Genomic DNA, 21,615 nt, shown 5'->3' with positions numbered 1-21,615 from the left:
AGTTCAGGGATCATCAACTAGATTCAGCCGTGGGCCAATTTTTTCTTGAGGGGATGGTCTGGGGCTGGAACGTAATAAAACAACACAGCAAATTGACCGCAAGAAGCCTAAACAGTTATAATATTTGACTGAAACATAATCATCTCGAACCTTGATTACATTTGGGAACATTGTCCTGTGTAGGGTGCCGTCTTTTTGGATGGGACGCTAAAGTGAGTGTCCTGACTCTCTTTGGTCACTCAAAATCCCATGGCACTTATTGTAAGAGTAGGGGTGTTCACCCTAGTGTCATGGCTAAATTCCCAACCTGGCCCAAGGCCACCAAATCATCCCCCTCATTCCTAATTGTCATATATATCACTCCTCACCTCTCCACCTGATAGCTGATATGTGTGGAGAGTTCTGGCACAAAAATGGTCGCCGTGTATTATTGAGAATGATGTCCAACAATGAAAATTCAACAATTCTTTGTTTGATTTTATAATTTTAATTATAATTTTTGGGGAGGCCAAATAAAACCACTCTGAGCAGCAGGACAGGAATGAAACTGCGCAGTGATGTTATAATGAGGACATTGGTGATTTTAAACATCTACAGAGTTAAATGGCTGTGATGGGAGAGAGTTGAGGACGGATCAACAACATTGTAGGGACTTCACAATAATGGCCTAAATGACAGAGTGAAAAGAAGAGCACAAATATACAAAATATTCCAAAACATGCAACAAGGCACTAAAGTAATACTGCAAAAAAACATGGCACAGGAATACACTTTAGGCCTAAATGCAAAGTCCTATGTTCAGGGCTAGGAACATATCTGTATGTTCCTAGGTTTGGGGCAAATCCAACACAACACATTACTGAGTAGCTGCCTAGCCATAATCCCCAAAATATTCTGTCATGGTTTAGATATTGTCTGTCAGAAAGATATCAGTTTGTCTCTGTGGATGGTTTGTCCTCTGACAAAGCAACATGCATTTCGGTGTTCCGCAAGGCTCCGTTTTAGGACCGCCATTGTTTTCACTATATATTTTACCTCTTGGTGATGTCATTCGGAAACATAATGTTAACTTTCACTGCTTTGCGGACGACACACAGCTGTACATTTCGATGAAACATAGTGAAGCCCCAAAATTGCCCTCCCTGGAAGCCTGTGTTTCTAACATAAGGAAGTGGATGGCAGCAAATGTTATACTTTTAAACTCGGACAAAAGAGAGATGCTAGTTCTAGGTCCCAAGAAACAAAGAGATCTTCTGTTGAATCTGACAATTAATCTTGATGGTTGTACAGTCGTCTCAAATAAAACTGTGAAGGACCTCAGCGTTACTCTGGACCCTGATCTCTCTTTTGACAAACATATCAAGACTGTTTCAAGGGCAGCTTTTTTCCATCTACAGCAAAAAAAAGAAACGTCCCTTTTTCAGGACCCTGTCTTTCAAAGATAATTCGTAAAAATCCAAATAACTTCACAAATCTTAATTGAAAAGGGTTTAAACACTGTTTCCGATGCTTGTTCAATGAACCATAAACAATGAATGATCATGCACCATGCACCTGGCAGGGCTAGATTGAGCATTGAGCCAGGTGCCATGAAGCCGGCTCAACGAGTCTGGTCTCCAGTGCGTCTCCTCGGGCCGGCATACATGGCACCAGCCTTAGGCATGGTGTCCCCGGTTCGCCAACACAGCCCAGTGCGGGTTATTCCACCTCCCCGCACTGGTCGGGCTACGGGGAGCATACAACCAGGTAAGGTTGGGCAGGCTCAGTGCTCAAGGGAGCCAGTACGCCTGCATGGTCCGGTATATCCGGCGCCACCTCCCCGCCCCAGCCCAGTACCACCAGTGCCTACACCACGCACCAGGCTTCCAGTACGTCTCCAGAGCCCTGTTCCTCCTCCACGCACTCGCCCTATGATGCGTGTCTCCAGCCCGGTACCACCAGTTCCGGCACCACGCACCAAGCCTCCTGTGCGTCTCCAGAGTCCTGTGCGTCCTGTTGCTGCTCCCCGCACTAGCCTTGAGGTGCGTGTCCTTAGCTCGGTCCCACCAGTTCCGGCACCACGCACCAGGCCTACTGTGCGCCTCAGCCGGCAAAGAGTCTGCCGTCTGCCCAGTGCCGCCTGCGCTGTCCGTCTGCCCAGTGCCGCCTGCGCTGTCCGTCTGCCCAGTGCCGCCTGCGCTGTCCGTCTGCCCAGAGCCGCCTGCGCTATCCGTCTGCCCAGAGCCGCCTGCGCTATCCGTCTGTCCAGAGCCGCCTGCGCTGCCCGTCTGTCCCGAGCCGTCAGAGCCGCCCGTCTGTCCCGAGCCGTCAGAGCCGCCCGTCTGTCCCGAGCCGTCAGAGCCGCCCGTCTGTCCCGAGCCGTCAGAGCCGCCCGTCTGTCCCGAGCCGTCAGAGCCGCCCGTCTGTCCCGAGCCGTCAGAGCCGTCCGCCAGACAGGAGCAGCCAGAGCCGTCCGCCAGACAGGAGCAGCCAGAGCCGTCCGCCAGACAGGAGCAGCCAGAGCCGTCCGCCAGACAGGAGCAGCCAGAGCCGTCCGCCAGACAGGAGCAGCCAGAGCCGTCCGCCAGCCAGGATCTGCCAGAGCCGCCAGTCAGCCAGGATCTGCCAGAGCAGCCAGGATCTGCCAGAGCCGCCAATCAGCCAGAATCTGCCAGAGCCACCAAAGCGGGTATTAACTATGGTGGAGTGGGGGCCACGTCCCGCACCCGAGCCGCCGCCGTAGGAAGGCCCACCCGGACCCTCCCCTTCTGTGTCAGGTTTTGCGGCCGGAGTCCGCACCTTTGGGGGGGGGTACTGTCACGCCCTGGCCTTAGTTATCTTTGTTTTCTGTATTATTTTAGTTAGGTCAGGGTGTGACAGGGGGGATATTTGTGTGTATTTGTCTCGTCTTGGGTGGTTGTATTGTATAGGGGGTTTTGTAGAGTGTATGGGGTTGGGTTCAGTGTAGGTGTTTAGGAAAGTCTATGGTTGCCTGGTTTGATTCTCAATCAGAGACAGCTGTTTATTGTTGTCTCTGATTGGGAGCCATATTTAAGGCAGCCATAGGCATTAGGCTGGTGTGGGTAATTGTCTATGTCTAAACGTTAGTAGCTTTTGTGTGCACTTTCGTTTTGTAGCTTCACGGTCGTTTGTTGTTTTTGTTTTGTAAAAGTGTTCATTTCGTGTTTTCGTCTCTTCTAAATAAAAGATGTATTTGTATCACGCTGCGCCTTGGTCCACTCTTTCACCTCAAGACGATCGTGACAAACATCTAACAGGCAGAACTTAACATGTACTGGGTTGTTCCCGGAAATGAGTGCCTTCTATAATGATAAATAGAAACTATGCAGCAATATTATATTTTTATTAAAAACTTGTTTTATTAAATGAATTGCCCTTTAATATAGACCACATGGAGAATTCAATCATTCCGATTTTTCAACTTAAGGATCTAAAGATACTGCGTGTTTAAACTTCATTAAAGGGACAAAACTTATAATGGGATGAAATGTTGAAAACGCATCTAAAATATCGAACTTGCACATGTTCAATTCAAAATGGGTTAATTTGCTGAAATGGAACACTGTGTTTTAAAGCATTAAAGGAGGTCTAAAGGGGCATTACGTTTAACAATCAAACCAACAACTGTGACATTGTTAATTGAGTGAACTAAAAGTGAATGATGGAGGATGAAATCCCAAATAAGACTCCACTGGAGAGGGCAGAGGAGCATCTAAATTCACTCTATGCAGCCCGGAGAGGCAAACTTGGAGTGTGTACACGCAGAATTAATGAAATAAAAGTCCTTCTTGTTGATGGAGGAAACATTGAAACTGAGAATGAGAGTCTTGAAGCATTTGATGCTGTTCTCAATGACTTTAAGAATGCTCATGAATCTGTGCTAGAGCTGGTCACAGAGGAGGAACAGGAACAGGAGAGCATTACCTATTATCAACCAAGAATGAGAACTTATGAACATTTCCTGAAGGAGGTGGAAATATGGAAAAAGGCTGAAGTTGAGCCACAAATGCTCATTGAACCATACGACAACATTTCCAATGTGTCAAAAACATCAAGTAAAACGAAGTATTCTAAGACTGCTTTCTCAGTGTCCTCTGCACGCCTAAAAGCTGAGGTAGAACGAGCTCTACTATCTCGCCAAGCATCATTACAGGACAAGCATGCATTGGAACTGGAGAAAGCTCAACTGGAACAACAGAAAGCTCAAATGGAACAACAGAAAGCTCAACTGAATATTAGGATGGAAGAAATGGCACTGGAAACGGACATAGCAGCATATAATGTCAAACTGAAGGTCCTGGAGAGTGTTGAGTCAATCCCATGCTGTGGCAGCCCACTTACTAAGCCAAGAAGATGGAATGAACTCTTATTTTGAGAACCCGGAACCCGAGGTCTATGAGGAACCTGAACCATCACCTGTTGAGTTTGCTGCATTAGGTGCAGTTCCAAAGACCCCACTACAAAGAGTTTTACAACAACTGACCACAAAGCCATCAAAACCTATTCAGAAAACAGTCATAAACCACACCGTTCAGCAGCCAACAGCAAGGTCTAGTAATCAACACAGGATCAACACTGCGGGTATCAGCCATAATTCCAGCCATGATAACCTCTCTACTGTCATGCAAAGGCAGAATGAAATTTGCTGACCTCCTTGTACTACAGCACAAACAGGCCACACTACCTGTTAGGGAGATACCTATGTTTGACGGTGATCCTCTAAACTTTAGGCCATTCATGCGTGCATTTGAGCATGGTATAGAAGATGAGACAAGCAGTCACCAGGATAGGCTCTATTACTTGGAACAGTACACCTCTGGTCAGCCCAAGAATCTGGTCCGTAGTTGTCTGCATATGGAAGCCAGAAGAGGCTATGCAGAGGCTAAGAGGTTGTTAAAGGAACACTTTGGCAATGAAATCAAAGTCACAACTGTTTACATGGAAAAAGCTTGGAACTGGACAAACATCAAACCGGATGATGGAAAGGGACTGGGTGGCTATGCACTCTATCTTAAAGGTTTCTGTAACCCTATGCAAGACCTATAGAACATGGAAGAGCTTAATCTTCCCTACAAACTAAGGGCAAAATGGAGGTCTACAGCATGTGATATTTTAGAGAGAAGCCACCTGAGGGCCCAGTTCGGTGACCTTGAGACGTTCATGGAAAAACAGGCCAAAATACTGCAGGATCCGTTGTATGGAGATTGTTTGAGAACGTTGTTTGAGGCTTCTACTGTGATGTGGGACCGAATGAGAGAGGAATGAGCCAGGTGTCTGGCAGAGTGCCACAGGCTCTGAGGCACGGTCACGAGAGAGTTAGCTCTCGTTCCATTGCTTTTCTACAGACATAGAAATTCTCCGGTTGGAACATGATTGAAGAATTATGATAAAAAACATCCTGAAGATTGATTCTATACTTAGTTTGACAAGTTTCTACGGGATGTAACGGAACTATTTGAACTTTTCGTCCGACGTTCGGCTGGACCAGAACGCGCTTTTGGATTTGTTTACCAAACGCCCTAACAAAAGAAGCTATTTGGACATAAATTATGGACATTATCGAACAAAACAAACATTTATTGTGGAACTGCGATTCCTGGGAGTGCATTCTGATGAAGATCATCAAAGGTAAGTGAATATTTATAATGCTATTTCTGACTAATGTTGACCACCAAATATGGCGGATATCTTTTTGGCTGCTTTGTTGTCTGAACGCTGTACTCAGATTATTGCATGGTTTGCTTTTTCCGTAAAAAAATGTTTTAATCTCACAGCGGTTGCATGAAGGAGAAGTGCATCTCTCATTCCATATGTAACACTTATTTTTTATATTTTCATCAACATTTATAATGAGTATTTCTGAAAATAGATGTGGCTCTCTGCACAATCACTGCATGTTTTAGAACTACTGAACGTAAAGCACCAATGTAAAATGAGATTCTTTGATATAAATATGCACTTTATCGAACAAAACATACATGTATTGTGTAACATGAAGTCCTATGAGTGTCATCTGATGAAGATCATCAAAGGTTAGTGATTGATTCTATCTCTATTTGTGCTTTATGTGACTCCTCTCTTTGGCTGGAAAAATGGCTATGTTTTTCTGTGAGTTGGTGGTGACCTAACATAATCGTTTTTCTATCCCTGATGAACACAACTACGTTCAGTAGTTCTTCGTTGTAAAGCATTTTTAAAATCAGACACTGTGGCTGTATTAACGAGAATTTTATCTTTAAAATGGTGTAAAATACTTGTATGCTTGAGGAATTTTAATTATGAGATTTTAGCTGTTTTAAATTTGGCGCCCTGCACTTTCACTGGCTTTTGGCGAGGTGGGACGCTACCGTCCCACATATCCCAGAGAGGTTGACCTATGCGTTTCTCGATTCTGGTAGCTCAGCAACATTTTGTACAGAGAGACTCATGAGGCAGCTGAAAGCTAAATGCAGTGAGACTGAAATTCTGCTACGAACAATGGGGCATGAGAGTTCCTACCAAGAGCTTCGAGATATCTAGATTAGAGATTGGCAATGTGGAAGGCAACACATTTATTGCATTACCAAAGGTCTACACCCAAAATAAGATCCCAGTGACAAGAGAGAACATTCCCACTCAGAAAGATCTCAAAAGGTGGCCATACCTGAAAGAGGTTCAGTTGAAGGAAATTGATGCCGACGTCGAACTCCTGATTGGCGTAAATGCGCCAAAGGCAATGGAACCCTGGCAAATCATAAATAGCCAAGGCAACGGACTGTATGCAGTGAAAACCCTCTTTGGATGGGTGATGAACGGTCCTCTTAACAATTGTACCATGGCAGAAGAATCTGGGTGTCCTACGGTGATGGCCAATCGTATCTCAATGGCCGACCTGGGGGTTCTTCTTGTAAATCAGTACAACCATGACTTCCCTGAGAGAGTGTATGAAGAGAAAAGTGAGATGTCAGCTGAGGATCGTAAGTTTATGGAGATAGTATCAAGCTCCATAACCCTCAAAGACCGCCACTACTACTTACCGTTGCCCTTTTGCAACAAAGATGTAGTCCTGACAAACAATCATGACATGGCAAAGCAGCGGGCTCTAAATATTACCAGGAAGTTCAAGAAGGACAAAGGTTACGCTGCAGAGTACAAAGGCTTCATGGAAGAGATGATTACAAAAGGTTATGCCGAGAAGGTACCACAAGAACAGCTCCTCAGAGAGAAAGGCAAGGTATGGTACATACCACACCATGGCGTTCACCATACGCACAAAGGAACAATACGAGTGGTGTTTGACTGTTCATCATCCTATAAAGCTACATCTCTTAACAGTGAACTCCTTCAAGGCCCTGACCTGGCAAACAAGCTTATAGGAGTCTTGCTAAGATTTCAGCAAGAGCACATTGCCGTGATGGTAGACATAGAAGGAATGTTCCATCAAGTACGTGTCCATGGAGATGACTTAAACTTCCTGCGATTCCTATGGTGGCCGGATGGTGATACTAACAAAACATTGGAGGAGTACAGAATGACGGTACATCTTTTCGGTGCTATATCCTCTCCAAGTTGTGCAAACTTTGCACTGCGAAAGACTGCAGAAGACAACTGTGAGAGGTACGATGAAGAGGTGATTCAAACAGTCAAGTCCAACTTCTATGTTGATGACTGTCCACAGAAGAAAAAGCCATAGCTCTCACAAAAAACCTCAGGGATGTGTGCTCTCAGGGTGGATTCAAATTGACCAAGTGGGTCAGCAACAGCCGCACTGTGCTGGCTTCTATCCCTGATGAACACAAAGCCAAGCAGATAAAAGAACTGGACCTGGACAGAGAAAAGCTGCCTGTTGAAAGAGCACTTGGAATCCGATGGAACATTGAAAGTGATGCGTTTTCCTTCCGAGTCACTGTCAAGAACAGACCCCTTACAAGAAGAGGTATTCTCTCAACTGTCGGCTCTATTTATGATCCATTAGGTTTCCTCGCCCCATTCGCATTAAAGGCAAAGCAAATTCTTCAAGTGCTCTGCAAGCTAAAGTGTGAATGGGACGAAGTCATCCCTGAAGAACACTCTATTTCATGGAAGAGATGGCTCTCAGAGCTGGAACAGCTCTCCAGATTCCAGATAGACAGGTGTATGATGCCTGAGAACTTTGGTCAAGTCAATACCGCACAGCTGCATCACTTCGGTGACGCAAGTGAACAAGGTTATGGTACGGCAAACTACCTTAGGTTCACAAACGGTATGGAAAAGGTCCACATCGCATTCATACTGGGGAAATCAAGGGTGACTCCACTCAAGCAGATGACGATCCCCAGACTGGAACTTGCTGCAGCAACATTGGCAATGCGAGTGGACAGGATGTTAAGGTTGGAGCTCCAGATTGAACTTGAGGAGTCAACTTTCTGGACAGACAGCCAGTCTGTGCTAAAATACATTACATTTACATTTACATTTAAGTCATTTAGCAGACGCTCTTATCCAGAGCGACTTACAAATTGGTGCATTCACCTTATGATATCCAGTGGAACAACCACCACATACATCCGCAACGATACCAAGAGATTCAATACCTTTGTGGCTAATAGGGTTGCTATGATCCGTGACCTATCGAAAGCAAAACAGTGGAGGTATTTGAACTCCCAACACAACCCAGCCAATGATGCCTCAAGAGGATTAGATGTTGAAACTTTCCTGAACTCAAAGAGATGGTGCAAAGGACCAGAATTCCTGGAGAAACCAGAAACGCAATGGCCGAAAGTCCCCGAGGAGCTTGGCTCCATCCCTCCGGATGATCCAGAGGTGAGAAAAGACGTAATCGTAAACAGTACATGTGTGGAAGAAAAGAGTCCAACCAGCAAACTGATTGAGTACTATTCAACATGGAACAGCTTGAAGAAAGCAGTTGCCTGGATAGTGAAACTGAAGAGACTTCTTCTACAGTTAAGCCAGAAAAGGAAGGTTCTCACACAAACTGATCCAGGATCAGATCAGAGTTTAACAAACTCACTGAAGGAACAAATTGACAAGTTCAAACTGACGTTTGGAAAATAACGTCTGTCTGTGGATGACCTAGATGAAGCAGAAAAGCGATTTTGGATACCCTGTGCCAACTCCTTAGCAAGGAAGATCCTTAAGAGCTGTGTCTTCTGCAGGCGGATGCAAGCTAGACCTGGAGAACAGAAGATGGCCGACCTTCCACAAAGATCGGGTGTCACCTGATTTGCCACCTTTCACCCATGTGGGCATAGATTACTTTGGCCCCATAGAGGTGAAGTGAGGCCGCGTTCATGTGAATCGGTATGGTGTGACCTTTACTTGCCTTGTGAGTCGAGCTGTCCATCTAGAAGTTGCTAGTTATCTGGATACTAATTCCTGCATCAATGCCCTGTGCAGGTTCATCTGTTGAAGGGGCCCAGTAACAAGTATCAGAACAGACAATGGCACCAACTTTGTTGGAACACACAGAGAGCTAGGAGAAGCTCTGAAAGAGCTGGATCACAACAAGATTCAAAATGAATTACTGGAGGAAGGAGTGACATGGTCATTCAATCCTCCCTCTGGAGCCCACCATGGGGGTTGATCCGACTGGAGAAAAAGATCCTCTATTCAGTCCTTAAAGAGCAAGTACTGGATGATGAGGCTTTGCAGACAGCCTTGTGGGAAGTTGAGGCAATTATGAACGACAGACCAATCACTACTGTAACAAATTACCCTAATGATCTAGAACCCCTGACTCCGAACCATCTGCTTCATCTGAAAGCAAAGCCAGTCCTGCCACCAGGACTATTCCAGAGAAGCGACCTGTACTCACGAAGGAGATGGAAGCAAGTACAATATATCACTGACCTCTTCTGGAAGAGATGGATCAGGGAGTATCTTCCACTTAAGCAGGAGCGGAACAAGTGGAACAAAACTAAGAGAAACTTCAGTCCTGGTGACCTTGTGGTCATCGTCGATGACACCACCCCAAGGAACTCTTGGCTAATGGGGCATGTGGTGGAGGCCTTGCCAGGGGCCAAAGGTCTTGTCCGGAGCATCATGGTTAAGACCAAGACCAGTATCTTACAGAGGCCTATAAATAAACTATGTCTGCTCCTTGAGGCGACGGAGTGAGATATATATACACATACATACATACATACACACACACACACACACACACACACACACACACACACACACACACACACACACACACACACACACACACACACACACACACACACACACACACACACACACACACACACACACACACACACACACACACACACACACACACACACACACATACACAGTGCTCCATCTTTGAATCACGTGCACCTCTGATTCGCTGATGTCGTACTCTTACATTCTTTGTAGTAGTCATACATTTTTGGATGTCAAAATCTTGACATTTTTGGAAGTTGAACACCTGAACACTTCAAGTCAGACTGAGATCTATGGACTATTTTCCTATATGGGACCTTGTATATTTGTATATAACTGTGAACTGTAATAGTGCTCTGGTACAGAATGTTTTGTGTATTGGCTCTACGTTTGAGTATTAAGTAATTGTTGTGCATTCAGTGCAGTTAACATTTAGGGGCTGGTATGTTAGAGCCGATTTGGACATATTTGTATAAAAGACAGAACATACAGAGCTCCATGTACATTTGTGTAAATATATTAAATATTAATGTATATGATGAAATATTAGGTACGTACCTTTATGATTTATATTTACCTGATTGAGATATATTAATTTGTTGTTAGTGTAACTTAGTTTTTGGCCCCCCCTCTTGCCCATTCATTGGTCTGTGGTAAGTCTGTTAGGATAAAGGCAGGAAGTTGGGCCTTCGGGGGAGGAGTCCTTGCTAGACGCGGGAGCGGTATAGTTTTTTGACCATACAGACATACAGACAGACAGACATACAAACAGGTCATATTATGTCTTTTCCATGTCAAGTAATCTATGCTTTAAGTTGATTGGAGAATCATTTTTTTTGTTATATATAAGAAGAATAAACCGTTTTGTTGCACCATATCCCTGGATCTCATTGAATGTGTTGGCCGTTTGGAAACCTTGAGTGTGAACTGTATGCGTACGAAACAACCCCGCTTCAGGCTAGGTCAGTGGCTAAGGTAAAGAGGAAAGGAAGCCACTACAATTAGTAATTCATTGACGTCCGTCCCTAATTTGAATGGTCAACTGCCCCTTAGAACCAACTTCTCTGCTTTGAAAAAGCCTAGGTTGCGTCGATTTGAGTCAGAAACATTAATTATAGTGTCAGATGTACTACAAAGTGTAAATAGATCAGTCTCGTCCAAAACTGAGATTTGTAAGTGAGTTCATCATGATTTATTGGAAGGTTGTCTATGGATTACGATCATGCCCACTTGCCCAGTCCCCACTAACATGAGAGAAGCAGCTGTGCTGATTCTGCTCTATCAGCTGCGCACACTCTATCCAAGCATAGCAGCCAGAAACTCCAGAGAGTGAGATAGACTTGCCCAATATGCAGTGCCTCAGACTTGTTTACATAAGACAACACATCGCAATTTTATGCTGAAATAACCCTTTGCCCTAAGCCCTTTATGGAATGGTCACTTGCTGATGTGTTTGATAGTGTCAATCACTCGAATCTGCCACTTTTTTGGTCAAAATGAGAATTGAGCTGATCAGAGCGCACTTGTATCCCAACTGCAACTTGTCCAAAACCCATTCGTGAACAATCTTGCGTGTGTCTCCCGCGCGAACGATTTTGTAACATGATTCCCTATTAAACACTGCCAGACAGACTCACACTCTGGTAATAGATAGTGAGAAAGTTGTAAAAAACGAAATGGCCACTCGCCAGTGACTTGATTAGGTGATTGTGGCCTGGCTGCTCAATGTGCCTGCTAGCTACTACTTGCTATCTTCATTGACAAACAGAGTTGGAACATAGCTAGCTAGCAAGTGATTTGGGACACTGATAAACAGTGTTAAGCTTGTGCTTTATTTCAATAGTTTGACAGCTTGCAGATGATGAAGTTGTAGACATGTTATGTATCTCAGAAATCAGTCCTGAGTACGCAGCCAGACTTTCCCAAACTTACTAGTTTTTCATGCACATTTTTTTACTTGAGAAATACTGCACCAAACAACTTAGCGAAATGTAAAATTGTACAACTAAAACCTCCTCGGCAAAAACGTCTAAATTAATTACAGATTTCATGATTTCTTGACTATTTTAAGGAAGTGGCTATGTTGTTGCTACAGTGACTCAGGAGGGACAAACAACAGTACCTACCAGGGTACAATATGCGAACATAACACACTCACATCAAACCACACCCCCAGGACAACTCTCGTTTGGCTTCAGTTATGGCCGCTAGCATTTCTTAATGAGCAATCTTCAAAACTGCTTGAGGCGTTGCCTTCAACTAGCAGAGGATACTCTGCCACCAGTTGACTCAGCACACCAGCCCATTCAGCAACCCGCCCAGGTCAGCGATGCCCGTTTGTCCCACCCTCTCTGCTGACTAGGCGAGCGTTGGAATGGACCACGGCCGTCTGGGAGAAAGGAGAGGAGGAGCTGGATTCACATGAGGGGTTCATGGCTCTGTTCAGAGATATCTTCGATCATCCACCGGTGGGCAGAGAGGGGTTGAGCGCCTACGCCAACTACGGAAGTAGGACCAGACTGCTGCCGAGTACACCCTCACTTTCCGGACAGTAGCAGCATCCAGAGGATGGAATGAGCAGGCGCTTCGTACGCTATTCAGAAGAGGACTGCGCAAGGAGGTCCAAGAGGAACTGGCTCACGCGAGACTCCAGCAAGCCGTCCACCATCAGAAGGTGAAGGCAGAGCGCCACCGCAGTAAGACTTCCGTGTTCCATCCTGGGGATTGTGTCTGGCTCTCTACCAGGAACCTCCCACTCAGCCTGCCCTGCAAGAAGCTGAGCCCCCGGTTTGTGGGCCGTTCAAGGTTCTCCAGAGGGTCAACGAGGTGATGTATAGGTTACAGTTTCCCAGTGACTACCGTATCTCACCTTCTTTTCATGTCTCCCTTCTCAGGCCGGTGGTTCCTGGTCTCCTGGCTGATGCTGTCCCCTACGACACCTCTCCACCCCCCCTGGATGTCGAGGAAGGTCCCGCCTATGCCGTCAGATCCCTACTTAACTCCCGATACCGTGGCGGTCGGCTCCATTATCTGGTGGACTGGGAGGGGTATGGCCCAGAGGAGCAGAGTTGGAATCCGGTGGAGGACATTCTGGATCTCAACATAATCCGTTGGAGCCGTCACAGGGGGGTACTGTCACGTCTACTCCTGCTCCTTCCCTCCGGCGTTTGACGTCGCTGGTTTACTAACCACTGGTCCTGGTAAGCATCATTATGCGCACCTGGCATCAATGATTACTAGCACCTGTGCTTCATTAGGAGTCACACCTAAACTCTATTACCCAACTTATTACCTCCCCTTTATCTGGCACTCCCTCAGGTTCTCTCCCAAGGCAAAATTGTTTCTGTGTTTCATGTCAAGATGCTCATTCCATGTTCTTTGTTATATTAATCTTACCACCTGCACCTGCCTCTCGACCCCCAGCGTCTACATCACATGCTACAAGCTTGGCACACCTGTATTTGGGTAGTTTCTCCCATTCTTCTCTGTAGATCCTCTCAAGCTCTGTCAGGTTGGATGGGGAGCGTCGCTGCACAGCTATTTTCAGGTCTCTCCAGAGATGTTTGATTGGGTTCTAGTCCGGCTCTGGCTGGGACACTCCAGGACATTCAGAGACTTGCCCCGAAGCCACTCCTGTGTTTTCTTGGCTGTGTACTTAGGGTCGTTGTCATGTTGGAAGCTGAACCTTCACCCCAGTCTGAGGTCCTGGGCACTCTGGGGCAGGTTTTTATGAAGGATCTCTCTGTACTTTGCTCCGTTCATATTTCCCTCAATCCTGACTAGTCTCCCAGTCCCTGCCACTGAAAAACATCCCCACAGCATGATGCTGCCACCACCATGCTTCACCGTAGGGATGGTGCCAGGTTTCCTACAGATGTGACGCTTGGCATGCAGGCCAAAGAGTTCAATCTTGGTTTCATCAGACCAGAGAATCTTGTTTCTCATGGTCTGAGAGTCCTTTAGGTGCCTTTTGGCAAACTCCAAGGGGGCTGTCATGTGCCTTTTACTGAGGAGTGGCTTCCATCTGGCCTCTCTACCATAAAGACATGATTGGTGGAGTGCTGCAGAGATGGTTGTCCTTCTGGAAGGTTCTCCCATCTCCACAGAGGAACTCTGGAGCTCTGTCAGAGTGACCATCGGGTTCTAGGTCACCCCTCTAACCAACGCCCCCCGGTTGCTCAGTTTGGTCGGGCAGCCAGCTCTAGGAAAAGTCTTGGTGGTTCAAAACTTCTTCCATTTAAGAATGATGGAGGCCCCTGTGTTCTTGGGGACCTTCAATTCTGCATACATTTTTTGGTACCCTTCCCCAGATCTGTGCCTCGACACAATCCTGTGTCGAGGCAAAAAAAAATTAGATTTTTTCTAAATGCATTTTAGATTAAGGCTGTAACGTAACAAAAGGTGGAAAAAGTCAAGGGGTCTGAATACTTTCCGAAGGCACAGTATATTTATCTCTGGAATACAGTTTAAAGTATTACATACATTTTAAAATGTATTTGAAATACCTTTTACATGATGTTAAATATACTGAACAAATATATAAACTCAACATGTAGAGTGTTGGTCCCATGTTTCATGAGCTGAAATAAAAGATCCCAGACATGTCCATAAGAACAAAAAGCTTAATTCTCACATTTTGTGCAAACATTTGTTTACATCCCTGTTAGTGAACATTTCTCCTTTGCCAAAATAATCCATCCACATGACAGGTGGGGCATATCAAGAAGCTGATTAAACACATGATCATTCCACAGGTGCACCTTGAGCTGGTGACAATAAAAGGCCACTCTAAAATGTTCAGTTTTGTCATACAACAGAAAGCCACTGATGTCTCAAGTTTTGCCAGAGAATTTAACGTTTTTTCTCTCCAACATCATTTTAGAGAAATTGGCGTTACGTCCAACAAGCCTCACAACCGCAGACCACATGTAACTACGCCGGTCCAGGACCTCAACATCCGGCTTCTTCACCTGCGGAATCATCTGAGATCAGCCAACTGTACAGCTAACGACTCTGAGGAGTATTTCTGTCTGTAATAAAGCCCTTTTGTGGGGAAAACTAATTCTGATTGACTGGGCCGGCTCCCCAGTGGGTGGGCCTGGGTCACAAGTGGTTGGCCTACCACCTTCCCAGGCTCACCCATGGCTGCTCCCCTGCCCAGTCATGTGAAACCCATAGATTAGGGCTTAATGAATTAATTTCAATTGACTGATTTCCTTATATGAACTGAAACTCAGTAAAATCGTTCAAATTGCTGCATGTTGCATTTATATTTTTGTTCAGTATCTATATAAAAAAAAATGTATGGTTGCAGCTGATATCAAATAGTCTGCTAGGTAGAATGTCAGTTTGAGGCATGCTCACACACACACACACACACACACACACACACACACACACACACACACACACACACACACACACACACACACACACACACACACACACACACACACACACACACACACACACACACACACACACACACACACACACACACACTGTCTACTTCCTAGCTGTGGTTTGTTTCAAACAATTGTATCAAGCCAAGTGTAACCGTAGGAGCGTTCAAGCTGTGTTTCTGGGAATGCTGCCATCAGCCCCAGCCTGGCTCGATGCGGCGTTGGCAGCAGGTCTGTTCTACAGCCTCCCAGCTCAGCTACTCCCACCGGTGCCCCTCAGGCAGGCCCATACAGCTGGGTCTGCCTGGCTGAGCTCGATCAGCTCAGTTTTTCTCTGCCACCCAGCTATGGCACAATGGATCCTTATTAGCATGGAGAGGCATATGGAGGAACCGTATAAGCAGCCTTAAATGAACGTGTGGCTAGGTGCTCTGTTATACAGGCTATGGTGTGGTAGCTGGTGGGCGATTCCGTCTGTGTGGGTTCTCTTGCATCGGAAGTCTTGTTAAACATATGTTATGGGATTATATGAGATCAAGTAATAATCTTTGCTCTCTGCTAAATGCACAATGTCCTCACTTTGCACCAAGAAACTTCTCACAATCAGGCATAGAGCAGCAAAACTATGACCAGGAACTTATGGCAAACAATCACATAGGGCCTACCATAACATGATCAATCCCTTTATTTGATCACTAAGGAAAAACAATAAGAGACTCTATTTGACTTGAGAAAGAGAATGGGCTGGTTGGCCTACCTGAGGACGTATTCCACTCGAAAGCCTTTTGACCTGGCCAGGCTGGTCAGAAAGCTCCTTCTACTGCTGCCCATCTTCCTCTCCACCAGGTACACCGTCACCTCATTGAACTTGACCTCTTCCTGACCCCGAGCAACAGCCTCAACTGGCCTTGGCCTTTTCTTCACACGTGGTAGCATGCTTGCATGGATCATCTCTTTGGGATGAGCTTCAAAAAGTGTAGCACCTGAACATGGAACTTGTTTTTGCTACTTTCTAACGCTAGTCTGTGTTGTGCCCCGCACTTCTTGCCTTGTTTTGGTGATGCCACAATTGTTGGGCTCTTATTTGTCGACACAAGGACAAACTGGCAGTTTGAATGAGGTCTCTGAGAGGCTGGCTGACAGGAAACCTCTGGCAAAGCAACAGGTGTTTATGATTTGGGTTTTATTAGGCAGAGATCAACTGCCAACATCCAAAAAATGACAGTGAACGGAGTTCAACCAAGGATAAACATTTTTTTTTAAATCAACAGATAAAACGTTCAGTATTAGAGAGACTTCATGAATCCACATTGAATGGATCGAAAGTTAGTCCACATAGAATCCAGAGAGGAAAAGCAAAGCCATGTAATCAATAGTAATGAAACTTTTGTGAAACATCACAGCACAGTTGAAAAATATATGGCAAATAGAAATCAAAAATGGATGGTGTTAAGAGATAGATGGGAGGGGTTGAGTGGAGCTGAAGGGTGGGATTAAAAACAACAAGATAACTAATGTCAAATATACTGTGTCCGTAAAATATATATAGGTTCAGAACTTTTGTGAAACAGCACAGTTGAAAATATATGGCAAAATAGAAATCAAACTGGATGTGCTTCAGAGATAGATGTGAGGGGTGTATGGAAGCTGAAGGATGTGATTAAAAACAATCAAAAGTGAACTATTGTAAAATACATTGTGTATAAGCTGGAAGTAGAGGCCTAAGTGTTGTTGTCCATTAGTTTACTCCAATTAGGAGAGGGGTGGTATATATATATATTTAAAAAGATATATATGGGAGATTGGAGTCTACTGCACTATTGAAGCTGATCTACCCCCTGAAAAAATAAATAATAATAATAATAATGAATCTGGGTCAGAAAAAGTTGCATTTAGATTATTGTTAATCAGGATTCTGGACTGCAGGTTAGAGCAAAACCTTGCCTCAGGGGACTGCTGGGATACTGGTCACCTCACAAGACCCCCACAGCTGTCCAACCACAACGTCCAGTCCACCTCCCCATCCCTGCATCTCATTATGTCCAGACCACGCTTCCACCATCTGCTCCAACACTTAATTAGCTGACAGCTTCACATGGGATTCCTGGTCAGCCATCCCCTTGAGATACCTTATACAGAAGATTTGCACTCGTGTAGGTAGGTATGCCATGGCCCATCGGTCAATGATTAGGACTATTTTGTTCCAAATTGAGGGTGTAGAGAGAAGAATATGACTTTATTGATCCCAACTTGGAAAATGGTTTAATCACTCAGCATCATCAATAAGGACAAGACACGTATCAATGACAAACACATGATAAGAAACACATAATAAGATACATATGAAGGCACCAGTGTCTTAGTAGTAGAGTCTGATTAAAAGGAGGTAAGAAATGTTGTTGTCTATCCTACCTTGGGGAAACGAGCAACAGCAACATTCATATTAAGAATACATAAATCAGTTAATAATTACACATTAAAAAGCCTCATGGCTGTGGGTAAGCTCTCTGTGCAGCTTCTGGGCGGGATGAGCCGCGCTAACTGAAGCTCCTCCTGTGCTGCATTACAATGCTGTGGAGTTGGTGTGTGTGTGTCATTGTCCATGATCATGTGTGCCTTTGCTCTCAGCCTTTTTATGAACATGTTCTGCATTGATTCCAGACTGCAGACAATTGTAGCACTGGCTTTCTTGATGATTTTGTCAAGCTTATTTAAGTCCTCCTCGGCTAAGTTCCCTTTCCAGAATACAATGGCATAGCTCACCACGCTAGCCACGACGCTGCTCTAGAACACGCAAAGGATTTTGTCACATAGATTAAAATATCCAAACTTCCTTCAAGAGTGCAATCCAAACTTGCTTCAAAAGTGTAGTCTGGATTGAGCTTTTTTTGTAGACACCAGCTAGGATTCCATCCAATTGGGGACAGATTTCCATGCAAATGTTTGAAAATCCGCACAAAGAAAATATGCAAGTTTTTCCACCTTTCCATCAAACGGACTCGATGACGTAGTGCACACAAAATGTAAATTTTTGCTCAAGTTTGCATGTCCCAAATAAAAATCTAAAGTTCAATGTTTTTCCATCGCATTTTCAACTAGTTTTGTCACAAAAACTGTTGCGTTAAATAGCAAATGTGCCTACTCTGGTCTTGGCACGAGCACTCTAGCCCACTACAGCTCGCAGATACTAATATATGCTATTTAGCAGACGCTTTTATCCAAAGCGATTGACAGTCACGCGTGTATACATTTTACCTACTGGTGGTCCCAGGAATCTAACACACTATCCTGGCGTTGCAAGCACCATGCTCAACCAACGGAGCTACAGAGGACCAGGCTGTGTGGGTAGGCTAGTCTACATGAGATTATTATGGATCATTTGTCAAATATTATTATGTTTATTTTACAAACGGCAGTCAAGCATTGTGTCCACAGAACAAGACCATCAATATTTATTGGAAAGGAGCATCAAGATCACCCTGCACTTTCACCACCTTGTGAAGTTCATCATAATTGATTTCATCTGTAGCCTAGTAAACTGCATGGTCTCCCGAGTTGTAGTGGGACTCCACACCATATCATCGCGACTCCAAGTTTACTTTGAACGTTATTATATTAATATTTGTGCATAAAGGCATTTCCACCGCCATTTCTCGCATAATTCATTTTACGGACACAAAAAGATCCCACCATGTCAAATGAACAAATGATCTGTCAGCATTTACAAAATTGTACCGAAACTTCCTGTTTCCATCACAGCTGTCGTGATTTTTTTGTTGAATGGTATGACTTTACTCTCATAAAAACTGTGGAGATAAACTCCTCTCTGGGAAGAGGAAGAGCGGGGGTGTATGCTTCATGATTAACGACTCATGGTGTAATCATAACAACATACAGGAACTCAAGTCCTCTGCTCACCCAACCTAGAATGTCTTACAATCAAATGCCGGCCATATTATCTCCCAAGAGAATTCTCATCAGTTATCGTCACTTCTGTGTACATTCCCCCTCAAGCAGACACCAAGACGGCCCTCAAGGAACTTCACTGGACTCTATGTAAACTGGAAACCATATATCCTGAGGCTGCATTTATTGCAGCTGGGGATTTTAACAAAGCTATCAGGGCACAAGGCGAGACCCAGATGCAGACACAGGAGGCAGATGGTTAGAGTATTTTATATTTATTAACAATCCAAAAGGGGTAGGCAAGAGAATGGTCGTGGACAGGCAAAAGGTCAAAACCAGTTCAGAGTCCAGGAGGTACAGAGGCAGGCTCGAGGTCAGGGCAGGCAGAATGTCCAGGCAGGCGAGTCCAGAAAACAGGTAAGGGTCAAAACCGGGAGGATTATCAAAAGAGAAAAAGAAAGCAGGAGCACAGGAAAACATGCTGGTTGACTTAAAAACATACAAGACAAACTGGCACAGAGAGACAGGAAGCACAGGGATAAATACACTGGGGAAAATAAGCGACACCTGGAGGGGGTGGAGACAAACACAAGAAACAGGTGAAACATATCAGGGCGTGACAAAAGCAAATTTGAGAACAAGGCTACCTAAATTCTATCAGCATATTGATTGAACTACACGCGGGTGTAATACACTTGATCACTGCTACTCTAACTTCCTCGGTGCATACAAAGCCCTCCCCCGCCCTCCCTTCAGCAAATCCGATGTCATAACGTGGCCCTCTTTAGGGATAGCGAGTACCATCCCCCTCTCTCTGCACCATCCCCCTCTCTCTCTCACCACACCTCTCTCTTCCCCCTACACCCAGGCTCTGTTATCGCAATTCATAAATTCCTAGAGGAGTCTCTCTCCTCATGGCCAGGCAGTATAGAGAGAAGGTTTCAAAGGAGAACAAAGGAACCTCTTCTCTATCATAGAACTTGAGAACTGAACAATGTCCATGTTTTGGAGAATGTGTACACGGTCAGGGGAGAATCCAGCTACGACCGGTCCATTTCATTTAATGTTTGTGAAAATCATGAGAGACAATACAGCCACATTAGCATAACTCTGTTTATACAAGTCTCAGTTGTGAGGCTTGCATCTAATTGTTGTATAAAATGAATGAGTAAAGATTAAACTATTTGTGAAATTATGTAATGTGATTTTAAACTGTTTAACCTCTCTAGGGTACGTGAGATGGTAGCATCCCACCTCTTCAACAGCCAGTGAAACTGCAGGGCGCCAAATTCAAAACAACAGAAATCCCATAATGAAAATTCCTCAAACATACATGTATTTTACACCATTTTAAAGATACACTTGTTGTAAATCCAGCCACAGTGTCCGATTTCAAAAAGGCTTTACGACGAAAGCAAACCAAACGATTATGTTAGGTGAGTGCCTATTCACAGAATAACATAGCCATTTTCCAGCCAAGGAGAGGATTCACAAAAAGCTGAAATATAGATAAAATTTAAAAAAATGTATTACTAACTCATAGGACTTCATGTTACACAATACATGTATGTTTTGTTCAGTAAAGTTCATATTTATATGCAAAAATCTGAGTTTACATTGGCGCGTTACGTTCAGAAGTTCCAAAACATCCTTTGATTTTGCAGAGAGTCACATCAATTTACAGGAATACTCATAATAAACATTGCTAAAAGATACAAGTGTTATGCATGGAATTTTAGATGCACTTCTCCTTAATGCAACCGCTGTGTCAGCTTTACGGAAAAAGCAAACCATGCAATAATCTGAGTCGGCGCTCAGAGCCCAATCAAGACACAAATATATCCGCCATATTGTGCAGTCAACATAAGTCAGAAATAACATTATAAACATTCACTTACCTTTGATGATCTTCATCAGAATGCACTCCCAGGAATCGCAGTTCCACAATAAATGTTTGTTTTGTTCGATAATGTCCATCATTGATGTCCAAATTCCTCCGTGTTGTTCTAGCGTTCAGTACACTTTCCAAACTCACGACGTGCGAGCAAGTCCAGCGGAAAGTACGGACGAAAAGTTAAAAAAGTTATATTACAGTCCGTATAAACATGACAAACGATGTATTGAATCAATCTTTAGGATGTTTTTAACATAATTCTTCAATAATGTTCCAACCGGA

At 44.4% G+C, this 21,615-nt stretch overlaps 1 protein-coding gene across 1 annotated transcript in view; it reads right to left on the bottom strand.

The window, feature by feature from the left end:
• The window catches only part of dntt (deoxynucleotidyltransferase, terminal), a 151,106-nt gene extending 134,622 nt beyond the window's left edge, over window positions 1–16,484 (bottom strand). The window contains exon 1 of the mRNA XM_071380301.1: window positions 16,291–16,484. Coding sequence (XP_071236402.1) covers window positions 16,291–16,484 — 194 coding nt within the window. The remainder of the gene's footprint in view (window positions 1–16,290) is intronic.
• Window positions 16,485–21,615: the final 5,131 nt, after the last annotated feature.

This window comes from Salvelinus alpinus, chromosome 32 (assembly GCF_045679555.1).
Source record: "Salvelinus alpinus chromosome 32, SLU_Salpinus.1, whole genome shotgun sequence".
In the NCBI taxonomy this organism is placed as follows: domain Eukaryota; kingdom Metazoa; phylum Chordata; class Actinopteri; order Salmoniformes; family Salmonidae; genus Salvelinus; species Salvelinus alpinus.
This window is presented reverse-complemented; position numbering and strand designations above follow the sequence as displayed.